Source organism: Ambystoma mexicanum, chromosome 2p (assembly GCF_040938575.1).
Source record: "Ambystoma mexicanum isolate Mex_15411 chromosome 2p, UKY_AmexF1_1, whole genome shotgun sequence".
In the NCBI taxonomy this organism is placed as follows: Eukaryota; Metazoa; Chordata; class Amphibia; order Caudata; family Ambystomatidae; genus Ambystoma; species Ambystoma mexicanum.
Genome location: NC_090923.1, coordinates 1,476,331,802 through 1,476,353,131, shown reverse-complemented (window position 1 = coordinate 1,476,353,131; position 21,330 = coordinate 1,476,331,802). Strand labels below are relative to the sequence as shown.

The 21,330-nt window shown below is 43.2% G+C and overlaps 1 protein-coding gene across 5 annotated transcripts in view; it reads right to left on the bottom strand.

The window, feature by feature from the left end:
* Positions 1–212: 212 nt before the first annotated feature.
* LOC138567645 (zinc finger protein 583-like) overlaps positions 213–21,330 on the bottom strand; it is a 441,626-nt gene continuing 420,508 nt past the window's right edge. For 3 of the 5 annotated variants that reach the window (XM_069646113.1, XM_069646111.1, XM_069646114.1), the window contains one exon: positions 213–7,492. In XM_069646113.1, coding sequence (XP_069502214.1) covers positions 6,849–7,492 — 644 coding nt within the window. In that variant the 3' untranslated portion in view covers positions 213–6,848. The remainder of the gene's footprint in view (positions 7,493–21,330) is intronic. The other 2 variants (XM_069646112.1, XR_011302266.1) reach the window with 2 other exon arrangements.

Genomic DNA, 21,330 nt, shown 5'->3' with positions numbered 1-21,330 from the left:
GTACTTGTGAAGAGACTGTTAAGAAATCTTTCATGGTCCAGAGCATCTCCAAATCCCTCATGCCGAAGACAGGGCACTGACCTCATCAAAGTGCAGAGCATGGATAGATAACAGACTGACAAGGTGGACAGAAAGCAGCAAAGCAAAAATTCACAAACTATCAATGGAATTGACTGCATTGTATGCAATGAAAAATATAATGAACAAAGTGACAGATGTCAAACATAGGATTTTATTCTTGGTCAATATTGTATAATAATCAAATGGAAAAAGCATTTACATCTAGTGCTTATAATAAAAAACATTGTAAAAAGATATTTTTTGTTGAAGCCTTTTTCTTTGCTGACCATTTCTTTGCAAACTACCTCAAATGCAATGAACAGCAACCATACCACAAGAATGCATATTATATTTTACAGCATATCAATTATAAATACAAAGGGACAACACTAAAAGGAGGGCACATTTGTTCGAAATAAAAGTTACACTTGTTATTCATATTACAAAATGGCCCGACATCATTTTGAACAAGTGTGGCTTTTTAAATGAATTTTTGGAATACACATTAATAAGGGTGGAGAACACAATGGGGTTAAGGTAAAAAGAATCTGTACAGATAACAAGTTTGAATTTTGAATCAATTAACACATATCCTTTCTATAAACATAACACTAATATCTGTTAATACAAAAAAGGCAAACATCCATGATAACCCTGGCATCTCTTTAAATTTAATGTCCATAAATAAAGGATAGATTTATTGAAGGCTATACTATAAATCGACTGTGTCTGTGATACTTTACCCATTGAAAATGTAGTAAGAGCATCAACTCAAGTTCACCAAAAATCTATGAAATTAAATATGTAAAATATGAATTCATGCAATCTGGGGTTTAAGAATCATACCACACTATACACATCTCCCCAAAAGACAATGCTTTAAAAATGTGCTGAGATATCTACACTTCTTGGGAAAATGGTGTAGAAAGCAGAGAAACACGTGAAATATTCCAGGACTATTCCAACAATAACTTTCCCTCAAGTGCTGTTGAAGGGAGTCGATGAAAAATGTAGAATTTGCGAACTACATCAATTCAAAATCGCTCTACGGGTAAAGACATTATTTGCAAACTAATTCAGCCAACAGGTGTTTTGCCTTTTCTGTCATGTATCAAGGCTGAAACTGATAAGAAAGTAAGAAATTAATTAGAAATTAAGTAATGGTTCATCTTGCACAGTCTCTCTACATATCACACCCAGAGTTGCATTACTCTTTTTAACACAGGTGCTCTTTTGGAGGTTTTTTCTTTTTTTGCTCCTTGTCATTGCTATGATTAGTGTTTCCGTTTGGAGACTGCCTTACAGGCAGTAAGCACAGCATGTGTGAAACATGTGTCACCTGAATTACTGCACATTTCTTTTTACTAGTGAGACAATTCTGAATTAACGTATGATTAGAGCCCCTTCAAACGCACTCGATTGAAACTCACTGTTGGAATTTTCCTAAATTATTATTTACTAGCGCTAGGGTAGAATTAGAGGCACTTGAAAAAATATATTGCTCAAGCTGATCAGATAATGTAGGCAGATGATCATTTGGCAATTTCCACTTTCACACAACTTTGCTCCTATACTTACTACCTTAGGGCTTTATTTAGAGTTTGCAAGTAATATAGACAAACTCAAATACTGTTACCACATGGGAAAAATATGATGCAAAAGGAATGGTCCGTATGATTTAGTAATGTGAATCCATCAATTATTTCCCATTTTGGAGTCCCGCTGGACCCAAGATCTCCGCCATGATTTCTTCTGCTGAGAAGAGGCTTATAGTGTTGCGCTTGGTTGAGCCACAATTAATCAGTAAAACAAGCGTTTAGGCTGACTTTTGCCCTGCACGATTTCACTGCGACGTGCAAATTAAGTAAACGCTGCCTGCCATGTGCACATCGAAATAGGAGAATGAAGAAGAGAGGTGGAATGGAGAGTGTAAGATGCAAGGGGAAGAAATAGAAGAGGGAGAATGAAAGAGTCAGGAGGTATAAGAGACAGAACAGAGAAGGAGGCATACAGAAATAATAGAGACATTGAACAATGGGAGGAGAATTAGGGAGGGAGGAGTGCTGATGCTACAATAAGGCATGTGGGATGCCATTTCAGAAAATCTGGTCCCATTGCAAGTGGTGGGCGTGGGAGTTAAAATGGCATTTTGCCTGCAAATCCTTCCATTAGTCTTTGGCTGTTAGAACGGGAGGTAGAGGGGAGCAAGAGACAACGCGGCATTGAGGAAAATGAAGATTTGAAGGCTGTGGTTGAGTATCTGGCTGCTCCGTCAGTTCTGTCTTCTGTGATTAGCCCTTTGATGTTGTCAGATTGGGAGGCATATGCTGCCACCCAATCTCCTGCAATGAACCCTGCCATTAGATACCACCTATCCACAGGGGATGGTTGGGCATGCAGCTTACCCCAAGCTTTTCTGAACTAACCGCCCTGGGCTAACAGGGGTAGTCTTGGGAACATTTTACTCAAACGGGTCTTGGTATAGCTAAAGTCGATTTTAATCCCCCAGAGGCATTCCCATAGAAGCATTATTCAAAGCATTAATCTATATTTGAACTTCTTTCTGCAGAATGTAGACATAGATCAATTTTCTCCTAGAGTTTCATTTTGAACATATTGCAATGAGTAAAAGAATAATGTTTTTCACAATGCAGATCTTTCTGCATCAGATAAATCAAAACCTGTTTCCACCATGGTTTCTCCCGAGGCATGGGTTTGCAGACTTCAACGGTACTTAGACTCATTCTTGAGTCAGGCACCTTAGGATATAATTGCCTTACTACTGTCCCATGAAAACCCAAACTTTGTTCACTTTTGCTGGCTTCTTTCTGGTGTCTGATAATGATTGTGTGAGAGATGTGATGAGGATAATTTATTTTAAGTGAAATATTTTCAAGTCATGTTAGATTTGCACATAGATGCTATGAAAGTAATGAATCTCTTTCTTAAAAAAAAAAAGCCAGCGTAGTTTTTCTTCTGTATAAAAGTAGACCTTTCTTGTGAAAAAAGTGTATTCAGATTAAGTTTAGGGAATCTGTTTACATATTCAATACTCAAACCAGAATTGGTTACTGTCCCAAGAGTGTTTTATTTGTAGGCCGCAACAGCTTTCATAATTAACAATAGCCCGTGTGCATCAAGCTCCTTCATTTCATGGCGGGCTTCTGTGATTATCAATGTTGTATGACCTAGTAAAAGCAGAAGGCATTGCAAGGGTGCGACTTCTGGGAATGTGCTCTTAAAAATCCTAAGACAACAACTAGCCTGTGCAGAGGGAGATGTACAGAGTGTAAAACACCCCAAAACCACTACCCATCAGACACTGAATATAAGCAGCCAATTGGCTGCAGTTTGTTTCCATTTGACTTCCCTACAAACTCCCTAGCCTAGACCTAGGGCTGGATGATATGGACTAAAAGTGATATCTCAATATTTTTGGGCTGAATGGCGATATGAGATATATATCTCATTATTGTTTATGTGGGTTAAATGCTCAGTTGTAAGCCAACTACATGTTAAATGCCAACAGTACTAATACTGAACAGTAAATGCAAAACACAACTCTAACATTAACCTTTCAGTTAGCGTCATCCTAAAATTGCAATTGATTCAAAAGGACATCATCTCAACAATAATGGCAATACTAACAAACAATTGCAAATAGGATACACATCCCTACAGGCACTGAAGTAGGCATTAAGTGATATTTTGTCACATTGATTTGTTATCGCAATTTAATGAATGACAGGTACACTAGGGACAATTTTAGCAAAATCTACTGGTATAGCACATTGCACTTTAAGAACTCTAATGAAGACACTGGCACCCGCAAAGAGTTCACTGCCAAGAAGATTGGTTCTATAATATAAACCTATTAGAACAACAATTTTTCCTTTAGTAATGCAGCCCACTTGGGTTATGTTTAGCTTAATCTACTGAGATAGTAAGTCATATTTTAGGGAAACAAATGAGGAGACAAAACGCACAAGAATCTTTGGAGCATATATTGGCTGAGTGTGACAAGTTAAAATCATTGCGAACTAAGTACTTCATGAAACTTTTTGAGCCATATCTACTAATAGATGCAAAGAGTTTGTGGCATCATATTTTTCATGCACAATCGAAATCTCTGGGCTACGCAAAGGTGAACTATTTGTTGGAATTAAAACTGAAGAATGAAGAGATGATGTTAAAGGAAATAGAACATGTGTAGCACAGACAGTTTTTTTTATCTTCATGCCTTGATTCTTGATTTCGAGTTTGACTGAACTTTTTTTTTTTTTTTGTATTTATAATTCTAAGATATAGGATCATTTTCGATTAACTTTTATAAATAATTTTATAAATTGTTTAAAATTGTAAATATTTAATGAACTGTCATTTGGTAAATATAAAATACTTTTGATTTTTCTTGGAATTTTCATGATATTGAAAGGCTGAATGTTTCAGCAGAATCAAATAAAAATAAAAAGATATATTATGACATATTGTAGGGAGACAAATGAGGAGACTGGCACCCGCATAGGGTTCACTGCCAGTGAACTGTGGCAGAACGAAGCATATAATGCCACAAGAAATTTGTCAACCTTTATAATGTGGGCTAAATTTAAAGAACTTTGCAATGAAATGTTTTGTTTCCAGTAAATAATGAACGGATACCACTCATGTGGCATTTTCCCAGTGTCAGGTTGTTTTGCACATTTGTACCTTGTAGCATACAACATCTTAAATAAATAATTTGTACTGATGAATAACCGGCAACTAGTCCACAAAGCATGTTGCACTTTAGAATTTTAACAAGTATTGGCAAACAATTGTGATTGTTGGTTAATGTCCCTTACTAAGACAGATTCTATAATTCAGACCTGCCAGATTAATAATATTTTTTGCTCCATATATGTAGCCCACATGGGACAATTTTAGGTACATTTATCTGCGCAGCATGTCGCACTTTAAGGAGACAAATAAGACACTAGCGCCCACAAAGGGTTCATTACTAGTGTATTGTAGCAGGGGGTTATATATATTTACCAACCCTTACAGTGTGGGGCTAGCTTACAAGTTTTGCCAAGTTCATCTTTGGCATACTCTAATAGGCACGTTTCTGAGTCAGCCTGATATCGTGCATCTGTGACTTTTAACATCATAGCAATGATGTATTCCACGAATAGGCAGTACAACCAATAATATACAAATAAGGTAAATATATAAAATTGTGTGTTCCATCTGGCACGGGGAAACAACGTATAAATAAAATGGAGCACAGTCATTCATTCATCAGTAAAATCCAGTTGACATATGCACAATGCACTTTGTTAGTAGATTGCCCACAAGGGAACATGCCTGGGAGCTAGATAGAAATGTTACAGCAATTGCATAAAGTGCCAAGCATTATGCAGCAAACCTGCAAATATAAACACACATATTAGAAAGTATGTTTAAACATTGAGTAATCAGACATACAGTGTTAAATGGTGTTGTTTTTTAACCCTCCAATATGGCAGCACTTGCATACTAGACCCTATCCCACAAGCATGCCAGTCACTATAAGACTAGAAACAAAGACGATGAACTAAAAATGTTAAGTGCTTTCTATAAATAGTATAGTCCTCTTTTTGTTACTTTCACACCAGACGAAGACCGAGAAGGGTGAAACGCGTTGTGTTTTTCTGCTGCTCTCCCTTGTCCGTATGAAGATGTGAATAAAGGACTATTGGTGAACAGCAAGCCACGCCTGGGATATGGATTGTTTGTTTTTTGTCTTATATGCGAAATTCTACATGCCGGAGTGCCGCCACGCTCGAGACTGAGTTTCAGTCTTTCTCTCTTATTTACAATATATATATATGTATATATATATATCTCTCTCGATGTTAACGATATTGTCTAATCCTATATAGTTTTTGAAAAATGTATTGATAAATCTCCAAAACACGATATACCGCCCAGCCCTACCTAGGCCCATTTTTCCTTCCTCCTTTTGTCGGTCTCTTTTGTTCTCCAAGACTGATGTTGTGTACTGAGTTTCCATCTCACTGCAGTCCCCTTTCTAACCTGTACATTTTTTTAATGCACGCCCCCAGAAGCTCATCAGTATCTGATGGTTGCACATAATTTGGCTAAATAATAGGAGAACTTGCCAGAGGAAGTAGACACTTGGTTGAGGGTGCGCAGTAGGATATTCAGGTGTTCGGTGGGGTTTGAGGTTGTAAAAGTGTTAGATCAGCCAGAGAAATGATCATATCATGGCAGGTCTGGCTGAGGGCGTGCAGGGTGTTGCTGTGCATGTTCCATGCAGGGATCAGTATGGAGAGTAAGGTGGATCAAGGTATGAAATATTTAGCAGAGGGTATGGATAGAGTGACCAATGGTGTGCACACATGGGTGGGAGAGTGTAAAGAATGGCTGATGAGATACAGAATATGAAACTGTACCTATTCGTCAGATGTGGATGTTTAGGTTGAGTGTCAGAAGGCGGGTGCTTTAGCCGGTGTATAATGAGGAGCATGTGCAAAACATCATATAGAATGTGCAGAGTGTGACTGAGCACGTATAGGCCATGGGTAAATATGCAGAGCTTTCCTTGAGTGTGTGCAATGACTGGTTGGGTGTGCCCAGAGCATGACTGAGGGTCTGCAGACCATGATTGACGGTATGCAAAGCATGGCAGAGTGTGATATATGCTCTGTCGTTCAGGTTGTGCATGGTGAGGGTCAAAACGGGCCATGCTCCAGACATATATTTAAGTATCATCATTTTGTGTGCTCCTCCAGCTCCTAAAAAAACATTTACAAGGAGGCAGTAGGTCTACCAGCAAAAGCCCGATCATGTTTAACACTGCTGCATAATGTGTTTAACTTGTGCCTATTGAGGTTACCTTTCATTGTGAACCTTTTCTTGCATTCATTGCATTGATAGGGTCTCTCTCCTGTGTGGGTTCTTTGGTGTTGGATGAGATGGTGCCGAAGGCTAAAGGATTTTCCGCACACCGTACACTGGTAAGGCCTCTCTCCCACATGTGGTCTCTGGTATCTACTATATTGACTTTTTGCTTTGTAAGATATCTCACGTTCAGGACATGCATATGGAATGAAACGAATCTGTGCATTTGATTGACATGCGGAAAGATTTGCATTCAACAGATTGCTCCCAGAATCATTATATTTATAAGATGTCTGAATGCTGCTCGTTTGTGGCTGGGATTTCCAATGTTCTGCATTCAGGTGAGTACTTTCAAATTGAAGAGATTTCTCTCCTTCAAGTTCTTGATTACTTTCTGACCATAACTGACTTCTAGAGGTTTTTTCCTTCTCCAAGATCTTATGAAGCTTCACTTTAGCTTTCTCATGCACACCTTTGCATGCTGGTATGTTCTCAGTTGTCGTTAAGTAGTAAGCAGCCTTTCTTTTCTTCTTCTTGTTTTCATGACCTGCTGGATTAATCAGAAAATAAGATGTTTATATTTCTTTATGTAAAAAAGTGGTCCGAAAAAAAGGTTTTTAGATTAGAGCTGATTGCAGTGTGCTTCTGTGATTGTGAAAAGCATTGGAGTTTAAGTCTGTCGAAGCACAAAACATTATTCTCCATTGGGCATTCTATAACTGCTGAACCCATATGCATGCATTAGTAATGGCCGAACCCCAAACCCTCACCCATAATGATAGGCTCACAACTTGTTTCAAGTGTTGGCAATAAAAAGGCCGTAGGATTTTATTGTACAGATATGGGTTATGACAATAACAATATCACATATCATGATGGTATCATACTTTTGGGCACTGAGTCCTGAGGTTACCCCCTCGCACCCGTGCCGCCTTCTTGTGTCCCACGACTTGTTGTGGGCACCGTACAGTGCCTTGTACTTCTTTTTGTTCTTCTCCCCTTTTGTAGGGTGAGCCGGTTCTGTGGTAAAGAAGCAAGAAGATTTGGAAGACACTGAGTAAACAGTGAACCTCCTGTTTGCTTGGGTCCCCGTTCAGGGTCCACAAACAGATTGTGTTTACTCTGAGCATGCTGCTCTCATTTATAGGACCCAGGGAGGCCCTGGGTCTTTGTTGTGTATGTGGTGGGGGCCGCTGTTGTCGCAGCCCCCGGCCAGATAGCCGACTGTCTGACCCCCTGGTGGGGGCAGATCTTTGAACCTGGGCCCTGCCTGATGGTTGTTTCCTTATGGCGCTTTAGCACCTTGCTGTTTGGAGGAAGGGTGCGATGACTGTTCGCACCTTACCCTTCCGTGGCTTTTGTGCTGCCGAGACTGCGTGTCTCCGTAGCTGGGGGGGGTGGAGCTGAGAGGAGCAGGCGCGGGGGGTTGGGGCTGCCCCTCTCCCAGCTGCCGATGGTAACAGCAGTTACCCTGCCTCGCTTGTGGGATGCCCATGCAGCATTGCCCATAACTGCTGAACCCGGTTTATAGTGATAATACCGAACTTAAAAATCTCGAAAAAAAAAATCTTGAAAAAAAAGGCAGAAAAAAAAATATCAAATTTTTTTTATGAGGTTTTTTTTTTAAACGGGGGGGTTCCCTCCCAACCCCCTTTTTTTCTATTTTTTTTATTTTAACCCTTTTTTTTACTTACCTGACCCAAAAAATACATATATATATATAAAAAAAAAATCTCTTTTTTTTTCAGCCTTTTTTTCGGGATTTTTGTTATTCGAGATTTTTTTTTCGCCCTTTTGACCGACCACCGCTGAACCCATATGCATGCATTAGTAATGGCCGAACCCCAAACCCTCACCCATAATGATAGGCTCACAACTTGTTTCAAGTGTTGGCAATAAAAAGGCCGTAGGATTTTACTGTACAGATATGGGTTATGACAATAACAATATCACATATCATGAAGGTATCATACTTTTGGGCACCGGGTCCTGAGGTTACCCCCTCGGACATGTGCCGCCACACACAGGCAGGTTCCCGGCTGACTGTGTTCCCCCAAGAGTATGCCCTAGAGACAGCCCCTGTGAGCAAGAGTTGTATTGATTTCCCGAAAGAAATGCTCCATGCCCTGGCTAGACAGATGGGTGCCGTCATGGAGAAAAAGGTCTGGGTTGCCTAGTGTAATGGCTGGGTGTTTTATGAAACTCAGTCCTCTTGTCATACAGAATCTCTCTATCGTCCTGTTCAGTTTTCTTCTAGATATGTCTATATATTTGTAGCAGTTGGCCCCTAGCCATTTCTTTCTTGGTAAAATGGCTGAGAAGTATATTTTCGTCCCCCTCCAGTTGTGTGAAATGCCTGCTAGGGAGGAGCAGATTTCTTCGCATAGGATGCGTCTAGCTGTGTTAACTAGATCGTTGCCCCCTAGCTGGATGATCAGGAATTCTGGGGGGTCCCTGTATGCCACCAGTTCTGCTAGTGCTTCGTGGACGTCAGCCGAGCGTAGGCCTCTGTAGCCCCACCATGAAGTAATGGTGTTTCTGAACGGTGGCCCTTCTTTGGTCTCTTCAGCCCATCTGCCTGTCCTGAAAAGGAATGAGTGGCCAACTATCCATGCTGATCGTAGTGTGGTCCTCGATTCACCTGTTGTTTCTGTGGTGGTGGGAGGTGGGGAAAGGAAAGAAAATTTTAGGGCGGAAGGCTATATCAATTTTTGTCTGATATATCTTTTATAACAGTCTGACTTCCATCCCCCTATGTTTTTTACTAGTTGCGGTGCTAAACCTCCTTGCCATGCTGCAGTGGTGGCACCTATCCTGAAGGAGTGAGTGCCGAATTGTTTGGGATCCCACCCTGCTCTGCTGATTGCTTTTATCAGCACTCCTTTAAATTGGTAGCGGCTTAGGGCTGATGTATCCTTGTGGATTAAAAAACTCCCCCCTACTTTGGGTCGTTGCGCGTAATAGAGGTTGGTGATGCAAACTGGGCAGTTTGTTGCCTCATCAATGCAACAAATATTGATGGTTCTTTTTGCACCCGTTTTCGACTGTTGCATTTCTATGTTAACACTCTCTTGCCTCACCCTGATTTCCATGACACCCAGGCTGTTGTGGCCTTGGTGCTGGAAGCGATGAGTTCTCCCACCCGGAAAGCCCCGAAGTAGGCTAGGAAAAAAGCTGTTTTAAATAACGTTATCTCGTATGGGTGCCAACATATGGCTTCCAAATGGCTTGCTATCTGCACCAGTTTGCTGAAATCAAGGGGTCGGCGGATGTCCACTTGTGGACCCTCTATTCTGCCCCATCCCTTCATTGCGTAAGAGATGAGGGTGTTCTGGGTGGGGTCTGAATCGCCCCGAATTTTTGTAAAGTATGAAATTGCCACTAGGTGTCTTTTTGCCCAATCCCTTTTGAAACCTTGTTTCTATAACTTTAATCGTTATAAGTTCTACGTGGTTTACACCTGTGGCCTTAAATACTGTTTGCAAACACTTACTGTACTGCGTTGCAGTGGTGCTTGCCACCGCCCTCTCTGCCATCTCTGTTAGGAAGCCTGTGAGGTTGTTGGCACCCGTTGTTGATGTGCCTGATTCTTGTCGGGCATCCCGGCCTGGGCTCTCTGGCGCTGGCGTTGATGGCAATGTGTTGTTGGCACCTGTTTTAGAGGTGCCTGGTTTTCGTTGGGCATCCCGGCCTGTGCTCTCTGGCGTTGGCGTTGATGCCGTTATTCTTGTCTTCCAGCATTCTGCTGGTATTGGGGTCATCTGTTCTTGGGCGTGCGGCGCTAGCTCTCGGAATCTTGTCCACTGGAAACGAGATAAGGCATCAGCAATGTTATTATCTGCCCCTGAAATGTGCTTCGCTTTGAGTACAACGTTTGCTTGTAGTGTGACTGTTGTAATGGCTCGTAATACTTTTAGTACTAGAGGGCATTTCGTAGGCCTTCTGTTTATGGAGCCCACTACAGCCATGTTATCGCACCAGATCAAAAGTTCCGTATTCGCTAGTCGCCTGCCCCAGATGTGTAATGTTAGCCAGATGGGGAATATTTCTAGTAGGGTGATGTTTCTTGTCCACCCTGCTGTTTGCCATGAATTGGGCCAGTGTCCTGCCACCCATTCGGAGTCTAGTATGGCTCCAAAACCCTTGCTCCCAGCTGCGTCGGTGTATAGGACCCTGTTTGACCGGGTATTTAAAGGCGTTCGCCAAAGTAAAACCCCGTTGAAATCTCTGAGGAATTTTCCCCATGTTTCCAGGTCTTGTTTCACCTCTCTGGCTAGCCGGATATGCAAGTGTGGTTTGGTGAGTGATTTGATTTTGAATTCCAGGCTTCTGGCAAATATCCTTCCTTGAGGTATTATTTTGGATGCAAAATTGAGGCTGCCTGCCAAGGATTGTATTTCCTTTACGGTCCCCTTTTCTCTCATTATCAGGTTTTGTATTTTTGCCAGGAGTTCTGATATTTTTGTTTTGGGGATTCAGCAGAGTCCCTTTGCTGAGTCTATTTCGATGCCCAGAAAAATAATGATTGTGTCTGGTTTGGTGGTTTTTCCCTTCGCTAGGGGAAACTCCCCACTGTGCGGCCATGTGCTCGAGTCTTGCTAAAGCCCTGCCGCATTCCTCGGAGTTTGGTGGCCCTATGACCATGAAATCGTCTAGGTAGTGCACTATTTTTGTCCCTGGTCTCTGTTTTAGGAAAGCCCATTGAAAACAGGAACTGAATTGTTCAAATAGTGCACAGGATACTGCGCACCCCATGGGGAGGCATCTATCTACGTAGAATTTGTTGTTAAACATGAAACCTAGCCACTGCTGTGACTCTGGGTGTACTGGCAAGAGTCTGAAAGCAGATTCGGTGTCCAGTTTGACCATCAAAGCGTTTCTGCCGCACTCTTGTATGAGCCTTACTGCCTCTTGAAAATGCGTGTAAGATATTGCGGATTCTGTGTGTGGGATGCCGTCGTTTAAAGACTGGCCTTTAGGGTAGGAGAGGTGATGAATTAGTCTCATTTTTCCGGGTTCTTTTTTGGGGACCAGGCCTAGTGGAGATATTAAATAGTCTTTTAAAGGCATGAAGTCCCAGGGACCTGCTACCGTTCTTAGTTGCAGTTCTTTCTTGATTTTGATTTCTACTATCTGGGGGTTGTCCGTGGCTGACTTTAGGTTCATCGGGATGTGTTGTGACCCAGTGCCCTTAAATGGGATAAAAAACCCTTTGGTGAAACCATGCAATATTATCCTGCTGGTTTCCTTGTCAGGGTAGCTGTTTAGGGCGTCCCTAAAATTTCCCGGGTTGATGGGCATTAGTCCTGGTTCTAAAACTGGGATATCATTCTTTCTTGGCTGGTAGTCTGGTCCAGTTTCTTGCTGCATGATCGCCGTTGCAGTTTGTGCATGCGTGTTTGTACCAGCATTCTTTGCCCCATGTACACTGGTTTTTCCCAATATTTCTGCATGGGGTGTTGGATTTGACAGCCTGCTGTTTGTCCTGTCTGTGGACATTATTTGTAGCCGCTCAAGGCTGGTTCCTCCGAAAGGGCTGCTCCCCTTTTTTGGATTTATCATTGTCATGGGATTTGCTTACTTGGGAGTTTTTGCTATTTTTGGAAGAAGACTGCATGGTATCTTCTTCCTGGGGAGGTTCGGCGTTGAGGGTGTATAAATCGTTCTGGACTTCATCCCACTCAATGGCCGGCCTTTCTGACATGCTCCTCCTAAATCGAATGTCGTATGCAAGCCATGTCTTCCCACTCTGTGTTACTTTTACTTCCCTTATTTTATCAACGTATGCCCAGATCTTCCTGCCATCCAAAGGGGATTTTTCTTCGTATATTGTTGCTAAGATGGCAAAGGCCTGTAACCAGTTGTCCCAGTTTTGTTCGACCTGGGCGTTTCTGGCAATAGCTTTTTCTTCTATTTTTTTGGGGTCTCTGAAAGTGTCTTTCCCTTTGCGCTGGGCTTCTATTAGGGAAAAGATTTCTATAAATTCTTTGGCCCATATGGCTTCTTTGATTGTGGTATCAATGTTCCATGCCAGGCATCTTTTGTATCTATTTAATATCTCTGTTTGGAAGGATTTCATTTTCTGGTCTAATTGTGCATTACAGATTGTTACAATGTCAGTTGTATTGCTGCCGGGTGTCCCTGTCGCGCCCGTGTTGTCTGTGCCTGGGGTTGTCCATGCTTTTAGGGCACCTGTTGGATCAGTTGCTGGAGTTGTGGAGGCTGTTGTATTTATAGCTGTGGGGGCTATTGGCAACTGGTGTGCTTGTTGTGGCGGGATTGCTATAGGTGGTGTTACGGGTGGGATGACGACCGTTATTGTAGGTTCTATTGCGATGGTGGGGTTTGAGGCCCCAGGTTCCCTTGTGGGCGGTGTCTGTTTCCCCCTTATTTCTACCATTAGATGCTGTAATTCCGCGACATTCTCGCATAGTTCTGACAATTTTTGGTACCTTTTCTGGCGCCTTTGGATATTTTTCTCCTTTTTAATGGTGCAGAAACATCCTCCTGGCTGGGTGGGCTGGTAATTCCTTCCCTGGGTAGGCCGTACAAGTTTTCTCTAACCCATGCCCATCCGTAGTGCTCTGCCGCTTCAATGGCTGCTAGCAATTGTGGTGATTTGGGCTTCTGCGCCAGTGTTGGGGGTGCCCGTGTTTTCCGTTTGGGCCCCATGTTTTTCTATGCCTGCTATAGGAAAAAGAAAAAGGGGTTTTATCAAGGAGTTAAACCGTTGTTATCAGCTAGTTCTTTGCGCCTGTTCTATTTGTTGCCCGTGCTGGGCAACTGTTGACTGGTGCCTTCTTGCCCGGGTTCAGAAAATTGGGCAGCTCCCAGGTTTGATTTACTGGATTTAAATTGCTTTCGCTGTGAGGTCACCCTGTAATATTACAGAAATTATTTTAAATCTGCAGTCTTTGGGCCCGCCGCGCTTGGAACTGTGTTCGCTAGCTCTGCGTGGTTGTAAAGCAAAGATGAGCTCCAAAGCTGGCTTGTGACCCTGCCCGCATTTAAAACTGCCTTGTGTTATCTTGCCCCGTCTGCCTTATAATGCGGGGGTTCCGGTCCACTGTAATAAAAACTTCCGGACATAAATGTCTATTTATCCTCCCTCGTAGCCCGAGCGCGGTGGCTCACCTTAAAAGTGTTGAATCGGAAGCCGTCGGCGCCGTGCTGTTCGTGTGCCGCTTCTCCCTCGTTCGCACTGGTTTTGGGGATGATTCCGCAGCACGCGTCTTTGTTTGTTTTGTTTTGGACACGCTCGCTTTTCGTTCTATGCTGAAATTGTTGAAGTTGACAGCGTCCGCGCTGGCCGTTCGGTTGCCGCTTCTTCCTTCGTTAAAGCTGTATTGCAAATGCTTTGAACAGTACAATATTCGGGAAGGAAAAGACACTGCGATGTACAGCGAACTTCAAGAATTGCTAAAGAAGCAAGAAGATTTGGAAGACACTGAGTAAACAGTGAACCTCCTCTTTGCTTGCGTCCCCGTTCAGGGTCCACAAACAGATTGTGTTTACTCTGAGCATGCTGCTCTCATTTATAGGACCCAGGGAGGCCCTGGGTCTTTGTTGTGTATGTGGTGGGGGCCGCTGTTGTCGCAGCCCCCGGCCAGATAGCCGACTGTCTGACCCCCTGGTGGGGGCAGATCTTTGAACCTGGGCCCTGCCTGATGGTTGTTTCCTTGTGGCGCTTTAGCACCTTGCTGTTAGGAGGAAGGGTGCGATGACTGTTCGCACCTTACCCTTCCATGGCTTTTGTGCTGCCGAGACTGCGTGTCTCCGTAGCTGGGGGGGGAGGAGAGGAGCAGACGCGCGGGGGGTTGGGGCTGCCCCTCTCCCAGCTGCCGATGGTAACAGCAGTTACCCTGCCTCGCTTGTGGGATGCCCATGCAGCATTGCCCAAAAGGAATGGTTACCTCTCTCACTGTTTCTTGATCAATCATTGGTACACCCACTGTACACCTCATAGCAATGCATTGTATCTGTTTTTTCCATAGTGTTGCATACATCTGCATGCATTGAACAGTGTAATCCCGCCTTCTTCTGCATGGCCATATTTTGGTAAGTTAGATTTGGGCAAGTAAATGTCAACTGCCATAGTACACACTTTTGATGCATGCCCCCGACGGAGAAAAATGTTCCCTCAACACATTCACACTATCACGTTTCCCGTGCAAAGCAGAATACACCATCGCATGCAATCCCTCTCAACACAGCTTTTTGCAGTTCTTACTTTACTATCCATGTTTGTGGCTTGTGATCACTGATTGAAAATACTTTAAAAGCAACATTTTTCCTACACCAAATCACTTTCTACATCCTGGTGAAAGTACAACTGAGTCCATTAACTGCTACATCGGTCTGAGGATGTTTTTTAAATTACAAATGCAATATTTTACTGGTGCAGTATAATTATAATTGTTTTTTTATGATGCGCTTAATACCGAATAGGTCTCTAAGCGCATACCTGGGATTCGAACCCGTGCTCCTCTGCGTTGTCTTGCTTCCAAGACGAGCACATTTCCACTGAGCTATTCTACCCATATGTATTTGTGGAGGAGCATCAAGTGATGATTGGATTATTCATTTAAATGTTTCGGGCTATGAAAGGATCTGCAACTTTCGTGCCTCCATTTCATTAAGCATTCCCTGTCAATGAGGTCCTTAAAATAGATACAATACTCTTTATTAACATGTATTGTGAAAAGAAAATGGGTGATAAGCAGTCTGTCGACATATTTCTCCCTATTTGTTAATTTTATAAACAGTGTGATGACCAATGTTTTAACATTTATTCATCCTATTTGTTCATACATGGTCTAGCTATACATGTTCTGATAAGTTGTCAATAGTAGCACATTTCTTTTGATCCAGCAAACATTTATTGTGGTTGGTTTGCTTGACTTTATGTTTGAACCTAAGTATATTGATGATACAATGGTAACAAGAGAAAGTCAAGAAGTCCCAGTGCAAGGCGATGGCACCAAAGAGGACATTACTGGTTCTCAACCCAGTAGTATGGATGATCTAACCATTTGGTGCCAATGTCAGCGGTGTGAACTGATGCTCACATTACAGGAAAACATATTTTGCCAGGTGAATTTGACATGTCAAGCATATATTTGTGAGTAAGATCCCCACAACTGTGCATTACTTGCCAAAATGACTTACCTGTTCAGATTTTCATATGTTCATGACATTGATGCATCAGCTACCGGGCACTGTTCGCCTCAGGGCAACCATTAATGAGTATTGCTTTACATTAATAAGATTATTATTCAGACACATTGCTCTCACAAATCCAACAGCCTGTCTTCTATTTGATGGAACAATGATTTACATTACAAACCCATATCCTCCTAAATGCCCCACTTGACAACTATTAATCATGCATCTTACTGTAGTATGTATGGTTATCAATGACTCGTAATAAAGAAAAGTTATTTAGAGTATCACTGAGGCTTGAGCTGGGGTAGTCAAATCTGGTCAGTCAACAATGAAATAGTGCCCACACTTGCAAATGTCAATCATTCTTTTTGAAACATACTGCTTGAGTAGTGCTCAATGTGGATTTTGGGGTAAAACGTCTTCCTAATTACGCATTTGAAATAATATTAGTCCAGTGACACTGGTCAGAAATTGTTGCTGCAGAGTGAAGTAACTCATCAAAATGGCCCACTCCGACAGTATGTTGGCCCTGCAGTTCGTGCATGTACTTATTTCTCTAGGCCTGCCTGAGCCAGATCACCCTTTGCTGTTGGCAGTTAGGCTAAATGTTATGCCTGGGTATGGATGTCTGCCATTGCTAATTAGAGGTCTCAGAGCTAAAACGTTCCAAAGTTTTCTGCTAGCTTTATCTAATGTATATGTCTTTAATCAAACAAATTAACATTTTACAGCCTTTCAACATATGGTACCCTCTTTTGGCATACTGCGCATATACTGGGTGAAAGTGCGTCAAGTGATCCCTGTGCCCGTTGCAGTTGCATGCATGAAAAGTGTCCTGGTTCTTCTCTACTTTTTGTTGGTTTTAGGAGTCTAGAAGACATTGAAAGAACATCGTCTATATAAGAATACTTTAAAAAAGTTTGAAATGATCTACTGTTTTTAATTTTAAGAAGTGAGAATTAATGGAATAATTCACTTCATGTTATATATTGCCATTAGAAATGTTAAAATAATTATTGTAAGAGCTTTTATTCCTTAACTGTTCACTGCTTCTTTCAAATGTCACCTGATGATTAAGCACATACAAAGTATGTAGTTAGAAATTGAGGAGGTATTCTAGTGACATACGCTTGAATTTGATATGCCATGAGGTTTAATATAAGTCAAAGCTATCAGCTTCAGAGTGCTCTGACGTATAACATTGCCCAACAATATCCCCAAAAAGGTTTTCATCTCTAGCAATATGTATTGTCTGGGCACTTCATTCTGTATGTATGTGTGCTCATCACGTTGCTTTTTAGAATACCAGCAAGCCTGACTTAGCCTTTCTTCCTTACTTGGTTGATAAATGGAGTACCAATTTCTGTGCCATACGGACACATATCACAAGCAGTGCTTACACTCGATATCAGTTCCTCAGTCACACAGACCTGTTACTGAGCATGGCCAAGCTCTGGGAGTGCTCACGGAGCATGGCTATGCACAACAGCACAACTGAATTGTCGAGAATCTGATGCAGTGTTCAAACATAGGTAAAGGTATGTCTCTAGGCATCCTGAGGGAAAGTGATTAAGTAGTTCGGAGGCGGTGACAGCAAACCAACCAACCAGTTTTTTACTCAGACGTTGAGACAAGAGGGACATGTTTAAACAGGGCAGGTGGGATTACGCTTGGCACTTTTTAATGCACCAGGTATACGATGGGGGGATGAGGGGGCTTGTAGGATGGCATGTATTTGATTACAATATTTTATGCTGGGGAGAGGGTGTAGTGGACTGGCCAATAAGATATGTATGTATGTAGGTATGACAGATATCAAACTGAAAACCCCCCAGCAAGAACTGCTCCAGAGTAAAAAAAAAAAACAGCTGCAAACTCCTTGATTCGCTGGTCTGACAACCATGTAAAGAGACAAATACATGAGTCCTAAAGGCCATCTTGAAACGTAAATTGATGACAGTAACCTTTTATAAATATTTTTCTCAGTCAGGGCATCTTTTTTTTTCAAATATATATTTGATTTATTATGAATCAAAATACAGTAACAATAAACAGTAGACATCGGTATCGACACAAGCTTAACGGCACAATTCATTATAAGGGGAAAATAATCGTGTGATGGTCGCATAATTCGTTCGTAGTGTTGTTTGACCAGGAACTGCCGGTGGCAGAGATGGTTTCATGTCGGGGAGGATATATCAGTTCGTGGCTCAATCCAGCCAGCGGGCGGTAGGGGGTTTTTGTGTGAGGGCTGGGTAACGGTCTGCAAAATCCATAAATGGGGCCCAAATGTTTCGGATGGGATTGAGGTTGCCCATGCGGAGCGCAGTGATCCTCTCCGCTATGACGATGTCCCAACACTTGGCCCACCATAATGGAATCGCGGGAACCTCGGGATGCTTCCAAAGACGGGCGAGGGCTACCTTGGCTGCTGTTAGCAAGTGCGTGCACAGGCGGGCTGCATTCCCCGACAAAGATAGATCCCCATCTCCCGTGTCCCCCAGCAGGACGATTCTGGGGTCCCATGGGATGGTGAGGCCTGTGATTGCACGCACATGGTTCAGCACCCCTTTCCAGTAGTGTGCTGCCTTGGGGCATGCCCACAGGAGATGGAAAAGCGACCCCTCCCGCGGGCATCCTCTCCAGCAGTTCGGTGATGGGCTTGCACCCGCTTTGTATAACTGGGCTGGGGTAATATAGTATCTGAAGCATACCTTGTATCCCCCTTCCCTGTTAGTAACACATTGAGTGCTTTTATGAAGCCTTGACCAAATTTTACTCCATGTTTCCGGTTCCAGGGGCCGCCCCAGGTCCTTTTCCCAGTGTAACATATATTTTTCTTTCGTCTCTGGGCTCGCTATTTCCAAGAGTTTATAGAGGGCGGATATCTTGCCCCTTGGGGGGGAGGATGTTAGTGTGAGTTCCAGAGGTGTTAAGGCTCTGGACCCACGCTCTTTAACATTGCGCTGTGAGGTCCAGTGGCGAATCTGTGCGTAGTGGAACCTTTCTTCCTCAGGGATGTTGAATTTCGCTTTGCAGCTTTCAAATGAGAGCGGTCGGCCCTCCTCCAGAAAGTCTGAAATTCTATGTAGGCCACTCTCCTTTCATCTGATGAAATTGCGGTTGCAGAGTCCGGGGGAGAAACCAGGGTTATCCCAAATTGGGGTCAGTGTGCCCAGTGAGCTTTTGGTTCCATATTTCCCGGCTGCAGCTCTCCAGCTATCTACTATGTTGCGTGTTGCTGATAGTGGATTTGGGGCGGTTGATGATCCCCTGGACTGGATAAGCGGTAGGTCGGGCAAGGGTGTCTTGCACCATGCTTCTTCCAGTTGCAACCAGCGTGGGCGATTTGCAGTGCGTGTCCAAGAGAAGGCGTGTGTGAGCTGGGCTGCGCGTCGGTATCTGGAGATATCTGGGACACCCAGTCCTCCTAGTTGTCGACTCCGGGTCATGATTTTCTTTGCAATGCGAGGCCTTTCCCCCCCCCCAAATGAATTTCATGACTGCTCTCTGTAAAGAGATGAGGTCTTTTTCCGGGACATGGGTTGGTAATGCGTGGCAGTGGTATAACACTATGGGGAGCAGGTTCATTTTCACCGCCGCCACCCGGCCCAGCCAAGAGATCTCTTGTTTGATCCACCGTTTCAGGTCTGTTCGGAGTGCTTTGAACAGTTGCGGGAAATTGTGTTTGTAGATCAGAGTGCTGTCTTTGGGAATATTGACCCCTAGGTATTCAAGTGTGGTGTGTGCCCATGGGATCGATAGGTTGGGGGACAAAATGTCTCTCTGCTGCTTTGCAAGATTTATCGGCAGAGCTGAGGACTTTTCACAGTTCACAGATTTCCCCAAAGGTCTCAAGTTCTGCGAGCAGGGGTTGCAGTGATGTATCTAGGTCGGTGATGGTTAGAAGAACGTCATCCACATAGAGTGCTACCTTGTGCTCCATCCCACCCACAGTGAGTCCCTTGATGTTTGGGTTAAGGCGGATCCTCTCGGCGAATGGTTCCATAGATAAAGCGAACACTAGGGGTGACAACGGGCAACCCTGGCGGGTCCCTCTGGAGATGGGGATGGGTATTGATTTCCTCCCGTTGATTCGGAGATGTGTGGACGGGGACGCATAGTTTGCCATTATCCAGGATATAAAATTATGGCACAGCCCCATGCTAGTCAGAGTGCTTTGGATGTAGTCCCAGTTCCCCAGATCAAACGCTTTATGTGCGTCGAGGGATATTATTAGCATGGGTGTCTTCGTCCTATTCGCGGATTCAACGATGTTTAGTATGCGCCTGATATTATCGTGCGTTCCTCTGCCTGGGATAAAGCCCGTTTGGTCGCTGTGTATCAACTCGGGGAGAAATCCGCCCAACCTGGTTGCTAATATCTTGGAGTAGATTTTACCCTCTGTGTTCATTAGTGCTATGGGCCTATAGGAGGCCGCTTGTTCGGGATCTTTTCCCGGTTTTAGGAGCAGAATAGTGGTTGACTCAGCCATGGAATTTGTTACTTTTTCAGTGGATAGGAAGGAATTAAATAATAGCGTTAGTTGCGGCACTAAGATGTGAACAAATGTTTTATAGAATTTAGCTGTCAGCCCATCCGGGCCTGGGGCTGTGTTTTTCAGAGACTTTATGGCTTCGAGGATTCCCTCAGCGGCAATTGGATCCTCTAGGGAGTCGAGGGGGGTTGTGACTTCTGGGGTACGAAATGATGCTAGATAATGTCGCTGTCGCTCTTTATCTTCCGAGGAAGATAGTGGTCCCTGCATGAGAGATTTGTGGTGGTTTGCTAGGGTTTCAATTATGTCAGGAGTGGTGAATTTGCTTTTCCCATCCGGCCCTTTGAAATATGTGATATTGTTTCTGCTATGTGTCTTCCGTAGTTTGTATGCTAATAACCGGTTTGCCTTATTACAATTATGATAATAAAATTGTCTTGTGTGCGCTAGGGCCTTTGCGGTACGGTCAGCCCAGTGTATTTCTAGCGCCCTTCTGGCTTTTTTTTTAGCTCCCTGTCCGCTTTTCTAGAGAATCGGATCTTTAATTCTTTTTCTAAAGCTGAGACTTTGGATTCTAAAGCTTGTGTATGTATTTTGGAGATTCTGGCCTGCTCAGCGGCTGCGCTGATAAATACTCCTCTTATTACGGGCTTCATGGCATCCCATAGTAGTCCTATTGAGATTTCAGGGTTCTGATTTTCTTTAAAGTAATTGTTTAGGGCATC